At 40.9% G+C, this 10,896-nt stretch overlaps 1 protein-coding gene across 2 annotated transcripts; it reads left to right on the plus strand.

The window, feature by feature from the left end:
- Positions 1-6,344: 6,344 nt before the first annotated feature.
- LOC306830770 (uncharacterized protein) lies at positions 6,345-9,551 on the plus strand. Of its 2 annotated transcripts, none has more exons than XM_079354449.1 (6): positions 6,345-7,121; positions 7,204-7,284; positions 7,443-7,505; positions 7,608-7,667; positions 8,073-8,129; positions 8,839-9,551. In XM_079354449.1, exons 1-6 carry the CDS (start codon positions 6,554-6,556, stop codon positions 9,057-9,059), a joined length of 1,050 nt encoding a protein of 349 aa, XP_079210575.1. In that variant the 5' UTR covers positions 6,345-6,553; the 3' UTR covers positions 9,060-9,551. The 2 variants fall into 2 exon arrangements, with proteins under 2 accessions (XP_079210575.1, XP_079210574.1); XM_079354448.1 differs by having other exon boundaries at positions 8,070-8,129; positions 8,839-9,550.
- Positions 9,552-10,896: the final 1,345 nt, after the last annotated feature.

The raw sequence follows: 10,896 nt of genomic DNA on the forward strand, positions 1-10,896 counted from the left end.
GAATACCATCCATTAGGGCTGAAACGATTCCTCGAATAACTCGAATAATTCGATTACAAAAATTCATCGAGGAATTTTCGCTGCCTCGAGGCTTCGTTAAATTTGTTTTTTTTGCGTCATCAAAACTTTGGTATGAGTATAAAACACGTTTAATGTAGCTGCAGCTACCTGCTCCTCTCTCTTACACACAGACACTTCAACACACACACACACGCACACGCGAGCGCGGCGTGCCCCTTTTAACTTTTAGTCAGCACACAGTTGATCCGTGATCCATACGACCCAGTCGGGAACACGTGATCCGGTCAAACGGTCGGCTTTCCTCCGTTCACTCTCTCTGTGTTTGCAGCTAACATAACGATAGTAACGTCCTCACAGTCTCTGTCATAGACACGTCTCTGGTCTCTGTAGTCTGTGAGCGCGCTGAATGCACGCGCTGCAGGAGCAGACAGAGATACACTTATAATAATAAACAGGCTGATTATATGAAATGTCTAATGTCTTCAAAGCTAAATCAAGACAGAACTTGTTTGTGGAATAATAATTTAGCAAATATATACCGTAAATTCCGGACTATAAGCCGCTACTTTTTTCTCACACTTCGAGCACTGCGGCTTCTACTCCGGTGCGGCTAATGCATGGATTTTTTATGGGGGACAATGAGCTTCTGCCGCAAAAACATTTGACTTCGTCACGTCGGATCTTAATATCAGTCATTTTGCGCTTCATGCACGCACCCTCATCATGGAAAACACACGGAGAAATACATATGATGCAGCTTTCAAGTTAAAGGCAATCGACCTGGCTGTCAAAGAAGCTAACAGAGCTGCTGCACGTTAAGATGACACTGACAGCGACAACAGAGACTGATGAAGTGAGTAATGAAGTCATTCTGAGGCAGTGAATGGATGGACTTTTTCTTGTGAAATATATTACGGTCATCTTTTTCATCAGCCGTGTTACAGACACCGTCGGCTAGGCTTCGTATTGTAACGGTTCATGTTGTAAAGTCAGTAGTTGATAATGTGTTCATAATTCCGATTATGTGGAGAGTCAGTGAATGCACCAGCGAGAACGTGTTGAGTGGCTGTATGAGAGAACGCTGGGGGAGAGAGTTGGATTGTTACGGCATGTTATGTGTTGTTCTCCGCTGTAAACGGCGTGGTCACGGCCGACAGTGACCGGGTTATTAAAAGTTATTATTTGAACGCTCTCGTCGTCCTTTAACATCCGTACGGACGCTACAGTATTTGCGGATGTTACCGGTAGCCTACGTCTGTGTAAATAGCTCTTGTTATAGCGTGGACACCTGCGGCTTATAATCAAGTGCGGCTTATATATGTACAAATACATTTATTTACTTATTTTTAGCCGGTGCGGCTTATATCCAGGTGCGCTCAATAGTACGGAATTTACGGTAGTTAAAGTTTCTCAATTTCCTTATCTGACATAATGATTGATTCTGTGATTGATTCAACAGAACATAATGCTTTCTCTATTAAATGTACTGTAACAGATGTGTAGGCTACACAAAACACTATTTGCTATTTCAGCCATTAAAACGTGTTTGGCCTGTATTTTTCATCTACCTGCCGCCTTGACCAGTGAATCAGAAAGTTAATTTGGGACCCTGTCAGTAATATGGTGAGCATCATCAGCAGCTGTAGAGCAGAGGTGGTTGGTTGTAACAAGCAGGCGTTTCCATGGTAACTGCAAAGAAGCAGGTTTGTAGGGACGACCCAAGACGAGTTAAACCTTAATTAAGCAAAAGTATGATTTATTCGATTACTCGATTAATCGACGGGATATTCGATAGAATACTCGATTACTAAAATATTCGATAGCTGCAGCTCTACCATCCATCAAAAGACTCGGCAAAGGAAAGCAGTTCAGACGGATCAGATCTTAGAATTGAGATTTCACCGCTGAAACTAAAGAGAAAAAAGACGTCAAAGAGGACTTACTGCAGAAAGACTGTGTCCAGCAGGTTATCTGCTAAGGATGATGGGAGAGCAGAGAGTGGACTCTCAAGTGAAACAAGCTATGGAAATGTGTCTGTTTTGAAGCTCCAGAAAAAGAAAGATGGTGCTCGAGTTTACAATAAAAAGCACTATTGTCTGTACTGTCCTGTGAACTGCCATAAAATGGCACGACACTTGATGCGCAAACACAGCAATGAACCAGCTGTGGCACAAGCAAAAATGTTTCCGGTGAACTCAAAAGAACGGAAATTGCATTTGGACTTGTTAAGAAACAAAGGAAATCGTGCACATAATAATGAGGTTCTAAAAGTTGGTTCTGGAACACTAATCCCAAGACAGCAATCTGAGAATCATGTGAAAGCTAGTGAATATATGCACTGCATCAACTGTGAAGCTTTGCTTAAAAGAAAGTCATTATGGAGACACATGTCCAGGTGCAAGCTTGCACAAAAGTGCGCGACAAAGAAGCCTGGTAGAAGTTGGATCCAGTCACTCTGTGCCTTTTCGCAACCAGTCCCAGAAGGAGTCAGCAGAAAGGCTTGGGAGCTGGTGAATGCTATGTGTAGCGCCCTCTAGCCTTACCACACTGATAACTAAACTTAAGAGCGCTAACATTCATCTAGGTTCGGGAAAAGATACCTGGAATTACTTAATTGACTCACTAGGAGAGAGTAAACGTGGAAGTGAACAGTGACCACCTTTATTGCCTCAGCAACAAACATATGGCAATGCAAGTGAATGAACAACAGATATCACCGTACAAAATACACTCTTCCAAAGTATCAAAAGAATCTTCACTAAAATAAATAAAACAAAGAAAAACAGACGGTCCACGTTTGGTTTCCTTTTGCGGCAGTTCTCCTTTAAGAGAAAGGAGATTTTCCTCGACTTGTTGTGTGCACACTATGTAAATGTCCCTAACACTACCCGGGTAGTTTGAATGTGTTAGTTCTTATCTGGTTCCTGAATGAATGAAATGAATGGATGGTCCTGATGTCCTCTGAGGGCGGACCCACGGCTGGCCACACCGGGGTTCTGGTCCGTCCACAGTCGATGTCTCTTGGGTTAGCTCGCCACTGAACCCACAAAGGTTCAGATTCTGAACGATCCAGTCCAGATCTATGATCAATTAAAAAAACCAATCTACACACACAGTGCAGAAAGTACAAATTACTATCTTCTCTTTCTCTTCATCACTCAACCTCATTGCTTATATCCATCATTCAAATATCTTATCAGATATAACCAGTTACTCAGGTTATAAATTATTTCAATCCTTGTAAAATGAATTGACATGCATCACAACATAAGTATCTTAGTGCTATGAGAGAATTTCATCATGAACTCCATATCACAATTCCCATGTAATATAACAATGAATTGGTTTCTCTTTTGAAGCACTATTTATCTTTTTAAACAGTTTTTACATATAACTTATACTCCTTTAAATGTACACCTTTTTAATCTATTTAACCTGTTAAACATCAGATGAACTTTATCTCAATTTATACCAATTGCATTTTAACAACCACAATGAAATAAATCAAACTGCACTTATGCAAATATATTGAGTGGATACTCTTTCAACAAAATGATCTGAAAACAAGAAATAGGTGCAATACACCTTCAATGCAGCACCACACTATCACTGCTGTGCTATTTAATTAGCTTAGCTGCGATCACTGCAGCACTAGCATTCATATTAAACTCCATTGACAACGATAGCCGTTAGCATAGCGGCTAGCGCCATTAGCGATCTTTTTCAAGGACATTCTCACAATTTACAGTGATACAGTCTGTACCACGGTAGTGTTAAACATTTGGCATCAATACCATAACTCCGATTGGTTTTAAGAAAAGTATCAGAACAAGACATCTTGAGGTCAACTACACTCAACAAAAATATAAACGCAACACTTTTGTTTTTGCTCCCATTTGTCATGAGATGGACTCAAAGATCTAAAATTCATTCCAGATACACAATATTACCATTTCTCTCAAACATTGTTCATAAATCTGTCTAAATGTGTGATAGTGAGCACTTTTGCTTTGCTGAGACAATCCATCCCACCTCACAGGTGTGCCACATCAAGATGCTCATCAGACACCATGATTAGTGCACAGGTGTACCTTATACTGCCCACAATAAAAGGCCACTCTGAAATGTGCAGTTTTGTCTCACAGCAAAATGCCACAGATGGCGCAAGCATTGAGGGAGCGTGCAATTGGCATGCTGACAGCAGGAATGTCAACCAGATCTGTTGCTCGGGCATTGAATGTTCATTTCTCCACCATAAGCCGTCTCCAAAGGCGTTTCAGAGAATATGGCAGTACATCCAACCGGCCTCACAACCGCAGACCACGTGTAACCACACCAGCCCAGGACCTCCACATCCAGCAGGTTCACCTCCAAGATCGTCTGAGACCAGCTACTCAGACAGCTGCTGAAACAATTGGTTTGCATAACCAAAGAATTTCTGCACAAACTGTCAGAAACCGTCTCAGGGAAGCTCAACTGCATGCTCGTCGTCCTCATCGGGGTCTTAACCTGACTCCAGATCGTCGCCGTAACAGACTTGAGTGGGCAAATGCTCACATTCGATGGCGTCTGGCACGTTGGAGAGGTGTTCTCTTCACGGATGAATCTCGGTTTACATTGTTCAGGGCAGATGGCAGACAGCGTGTGTGGCGTCGTGTGGGTGAGCGCTTTGCTGATGTCAATGTTGTGGATCGAGTGGCCCATGGTGGTGGTGGGGTTATGGTATGGGCAGGCATCTGTTATGGACGAAGAACACAGGTGCATTTTATTGATGGCATTTTGAATGCACAGAGATACCGTGATGAGATCCTGAGGCCCATTGTTGTGCCATACATCCATGAACATCACCTCATGTTTCAGCAAGATAATGCACGGCCCCATGTTGCAAGGATCTGTACACAATTCTTGGAAGCTGAAAATGTCCCAGTTCTTGCATGGCCAGCATACTCACCGGACATGTCACCCATTGAGCATGTTTGGGATGTGCTTGACCGGCGTATACGACAGCGCGTACCAGTTCCCACTAATATCCAGCAACTTCGCACAGCCATTGAAGAGGAGTGGACCAACATTCCACAGGCCACAATTGACAATCTGATAAACTCTATGCGAAGAAGATGTGTTGCACTGCATGAGGCAAATGGTGGTCACACCAGATACTGACTGGTTCTGAGTCCCCAGACCCTCAATAAAGCAAAAACTGCACATTTCAGGGTGGCCTTTTATTGTGGACAGTCTAAGGTACACCTATGCACTAATCATGGTGTCTGATGAGCATCTTGATGTGGCACACCTGTGAGGTGGGATGGATTGTCTCAGCAAAGCAAAAGTGCTCACTATCACACATTTAGACAGATTTATGAACAATGTTTGAGAGAAATGGTAATATTGTGTATCTGGAATGAATTTTAGATCTTTGAGTCCATCTCATGACAAATGGGAGCAAAAACAAAAGTGTTGCGTTTATATTTTTGTTGAGTGTAGTTTCTACAAGCTAACACGGAGCTTAGCCTATTAGCAACATAGGGCTATGCTTACCGGAGCTCACGAGGGGACCAACAAGAAAGATGCGGCTCCTCAGCTTCACTCTCTCACACACACAAATCACGTCCTATTAAACAGACAACTTATCAGCGATTGATATGAGGATATTATTCATTGATATATGTCTTTTATATCGTGTTTTCATACCGGGAAGTCTTAAACTTGTTCGGAACGACCTTTCAGGACGACGTCTCAGCCAAAAAGGAAGAGACCTTGAGAGTGCGCGCTAACAGAGAGTTAGAGAGTGGTTGCGCCACCCACTGTTCTGGTGTGAGATTACACCTCTAACTGAGATATGTCAATTTAGTAACTCCATATTCATGTGGGTTACATATGCATCAAGATGAAGTTGCAGTCATCATCAAAGAGGAGAAAAGTATCTTGAGATTTGGAGAGCATTTGTATGCAAAGCATGGACATGACAAAACCAAACATGAGTACATTAGACAGAAAATGCGAGCAATAGGCAGACTAGTTTGCCACTCGAGAAAATCTGGTAAACTTAAAAAAATGGAAGACTTTTCTATACCCTTCAACTTCAACTCTGTGGTTGAAGCGGTAAAAGATGCTGCTGGCTTTGATGAGGACAAAAACATTTACAAAACTCCTTCATTAGCTTTGAAGCTCGGTCATAGCCTGAAGAAGATTTCAGATATTCTCGAATGTGAGGCGCAGATGGCTGGGTCTGATGGTGAGGAATTTCTGAAGAATGTGCAGAAGAGCCGCAGTTTGTTTGAGAAAAAGTGGGATGCGAGTATTTCATCACAAGCCCTACAAACTCTAAAAGAGGCTAAATGAAACACTCCCCATCTCCTCCCCTTCACTGAAGATGTGAAGACGATGCACATGCATATTGAAAAGTGTAGGGAAGAATACAAAAAGACGCTTACAAATGATCCCAGTAAGAGAAACTGGTCCAAGTTTGCTGCTTTGACTCTGTGTGAGTGTCATTTTGTTCAACCGCAGGAGAGAGGGTGAGGTGTCAAAGATGCCACTGAGTGCCTTTACCCTTAGAGACACCTCAGAAGTCCATTCTGATCTGGCACAAGGACTTTCCCCACTGGAGCGAAAGCTTTGTCAGCATTTTCAGCGCATTGAAATAAGGGGGAAGAGAAACAGGAAAGTTCCCATCCTTCTAACACCAGACATGCTCTCTTCCATGGAAACTTTGGTTGAACATCGGAGGACCTGTGGTGTTCCTGATGAAAATCCCTTTTTCTTCTCAAGACCTGAAGCAGAGACTCACCTGAGGGGATCAGATGCCATCAGACAGATTGCAAAGGAATGTGGAGCCAAACATCCTGAAACTCTTTCCTCAACCAAGCTGAGGAAGCAGATCTCCACACTGTCCACGGTCCTGAACCTGAAGGATCATGAGATGGATGTGCTTGCAAATTTTCTTGGCCATGACATTCGGGTTCATAGACAGTATTATCGACTACCTGAAGGAACTCTGGAGTTGGCTAAAGTCAGCAAAGTCCTGTGCGCACTTGAACAAGTACGCCTATCAGACTTCAAGGGAATGAGCCTGGACCAAATCCAAATAAATCCAAACGGTAAAGACATTTATTCAGTTTACATTCATATTTCTCTTAGAGGAGAAATATGAATGTCACACTTTTGAACCCTGTTTTTCAGAAAAAGTCCTGGAAGCTGTGGACAGTGAGGTCTCAGACGTGGAGACAGACAAGGACTCATCTTTCAGCAGTCAATCGACAGGTGATTTTTACATTTAAGTCTTTCTTCTGGGCAAGTGCCCTGTACAGCACATGGTGCTGTATGTCTTTACTTATGGAGGGGCAAGGAGGGAGATGCATGTGGTTAAAGAACATTGAGACAGCATTATTGGTAACTTCATAATGCCTGATTTGTTAAAGGATCTTCAAGAGGAAAAAGAGAAATGCCTCCCAGTGACTCTGGAGAAGATGCCACACCATTAGGTAACCTACTAACCAACTACACATGTCATTCTTTCCTCGTTAATGTACACTGAAAAATAAAAAAAAAGACAAGGATTGAGTTATTGTTTGTTATTTTAACAGCATCCTCTACACCAAGAAGGCAGCAGTGTGTCCAGCTAGATGAGGATGATTTTGAGAAAGGTATTTCACACTCAAGCTGTGCATGCTACTTTTTAAATATCATAACTTGATAAACTTTAGGAAAAGTTAACATAGTGCTGGATGGTATGGCAAAAAGAAAAGTTGTATCACGGTATTGTTTAACATTATTACATTATTTTTTTCATGATTTGGTTAAACCAGTATTTTGGTAATTAATCTAATCGCCACATAACTGTATAGCAGGCGGTGCGAAAAGAGCAACGGGAGCTAAATACCCTACGCCCAGAAGGTGAATAATATGAGAAATGACGGTATACCGCTGTTCTGAAAATCCATACTGTCATGAAGTGGGCAGACGATATAACGTGGACACCAGTATACGGCACAGCACTAAGTTAACATTCACAAAATAGCAGTGCTGCCTTTCTGCACTATTTTCAGCAGGCCCTTCTGCACCAAAGAGACAGACTTTGACATCCATCACTGATGATCATGAAGAAGGTATTTTATACACTAACTGACATTTTGCTCTCCCTCTTGCTACTTGTTTGTAACTTTATTTTACAAAAGCAGAAAAATTAATATAATCGTGTTAGTATTCCAAAATTTGCTAAATAACGTTTTTAATGAGGCAATTGATCAGAAATCTGTGAATGGAGTTCATAACCTGGGTTATTACTGATGAGATACTTTCAGCTGGATGGTAGAGCTGCTGCCTGACACAGAAAACCTGCTTTAAGCTGACCTTATTTCTTAGGTCGGTTTATTCTTTATTCTTTTCTTAGGACCCCAAATAGATGACAAAGCACAGCAAGATGAATCTTCTGTTACAGGTATGACACAAGCTGGACTGTTTGCCTATTACCTTTTTAAATACAGAACCACTTAGCAGATATTTTTTTTTATTAGCATCATTAAAACAAGTTGTAGTTGGTACGTTTCTTATCCTGTATGATGCTTTTATGTAAAAGCAAACAAAGAAATGAAAGATTGTACATGGAAAACAAGATAAACGAGTTAAAATGATCTTCTATACCTGGCTCAGTTTAAACAGATGTCGTATGTATGCTTATTACTTTGAATAGTAACTTTAATTGGTGCATTTGTAGAAAAACAGCAAAACAAATATGTAAGTATATATGTGAGTTTGAGTGAGACTAGCAATGGGGTCTATAGATCTAATTGTCTTTTTTCTGTCTTCCTGTCATAGAAACCTCAAAGAAGAGGATGTGGACACCTGTTGAAGTTCGTGCAGTGGAAAAAACACTAAACGTGTTCATAGACTTGGGGAAAGTTCCTGGTAAAGCAGACTGTATGAATTGCATCGAGACATCACTGCAAGAGCTGAAGACAAGAACCTGGAGGGCTGTTAAGTATTATGTTAAAAATCGAATCACAGCAGCTCAGCGTGAAAGTACAAAACGATCCTAAAGATTTTGTCAGGCTTTTGTTTTGAACAGTTTCCTGTTGTTTCTGCGAGTTTTGTGGTTTTCGAGATTTGAATACTCCACAGATTTTTTTATAATCAAATAAAACTACAAAAATGTGGTAGTTTAAAAGTTTTTTTTAAAATTATGTTTTAATTCATCACACCATGTTAGTGTGGCATTACTACAACTAAACAAAATTTGGTGAGCTAAAAAATGTTTGAAAATCATATTGCTCAATGTTCAAAGGTTACACAAATATTTGACTAAAAAGTATGAGCGCTTTTTTTTTAAAGGTTTCCATTTAATGTATGACAGAGACACCAAATCAATGGCAGAATACATCATTACACAGGATGCAACTCTGCAATCCAGTCAACAGTTGAATCCTGTGTAGTGATGTATTCTGCCATTGATTTGGTGTCTCTGTCATACATTAAATGGAAACCTTTAAAAAAAAGAAGTGCTCGCACTTTTCAGTCAAATTTCGACTTTTCAGTAAATTTTCACATTCTTTGCTCACCAAACGTTTCCATTTAATGTGTGACAGATACCAAATCAATGGCTGAATACATCACTACACAGGATGCAACTCTTGACTGGACTCTGTGTCTCAATAACAAATAACACTATGGAAAAGGCCCTACAATCCAAAGCACTAAAATCTTGCATGAAGAGGTGCGTTTTGTTTTTGACAGTGTAGTAAAATTGTCAAGTGTTGATCAAAGGTCACTGCCTCATATCAAATGGAAACGTGCACAAAGGGCAGTTCTTGCTGTTGGACATTTGGAGGACATCTGTTCAACTTTGGTCGCTTTATTAATGGATGTTCAATACAACCATTGTTCAGTACAGAATCTTGATTATCTTTGATTGAACAGGTATTTGATGTCACAGTGAAGGTTCCAGGACCAGGCTGTGGTAATAATAGAACAAGGTTGTCCTAATGGTACACTATGATCTATTAACAAACCAAACCACAATTTAAATTGCAGAAATTCGTACTATCAGTTATACAGTCTCTCAAAGGTTCTTCTCTGTTTTTCTTGGGTCCCCCCCACAGTCAACCGGAGCTGTCTTGTCAGCCTCTCTGTCGCAGCTGTCCTGGGAGATGTGACCTTAAGTCTTGATCTAAAATTTTTGTGAAGAGAATGTGAATGCCTCAGGTTTGAATGTGTAAGTTTGGGAAGTTTTAACAGCTCAACTGTGTGTGAAGTGGCAAAAACTCAAAAAATCAGGTTTGTCCTGTAACCTCTCCAGTATTTTGTCATTTTTACCACTGGAAGAAACAGGCACAGTTCACCAAACGTGCAGACTTGAATCCCAAAAAATAAATCCAGTGAGAGATGATGCTTAAAGTTGCTGGTAGTTTTATTGTAAATCAAAGTAAACAAAAGATATGAACTGAATCCAAGGACATCGAAAAAACACGTTATGCTAATCATTTAACGTGACTGCTGAGCCTGCGGTCAATGACGGTATGCGCCGTGACCCGTCTTCACCCAGGTGTTCTCAGCACTCCTCTTTATAGACACGCCCCTCAGCCTATGGAGGGCGCACAAAAATTAAGTTAGGAATTAAAAGAAAAATAAACTCAATTCAATTCGGCTCCTACACACCGGCCCTCAATTGTTCTCACAAAATCAATTTAAATCATTAGCTGCAAAAGGAGCTGTCAAAATTACAATAATTAAATAATTTGCATACATAAATAAAGCATACTTTACATCCCTTCCAATGTTACTTAAAAGAAAGGAGTCACTCTACACACTCCAAGATGCAGCACAGCTTGGAGATGGGCCTTTCGATGACGGAGGTCTGAGTCCTTAACCTCACAGAGC

The sequence above is a fragment of the Symphodus melops genome (assembly GCF_947650265.1).
Source record: "Symphodus melops genome assembly, chromosome: 10".
NCBI classification, from domain to species: Eukaryota; Metazoa; Chordata; class Actinopteri; order Labriformes; family Labridae; genus Symphodus; species Symphodus melops.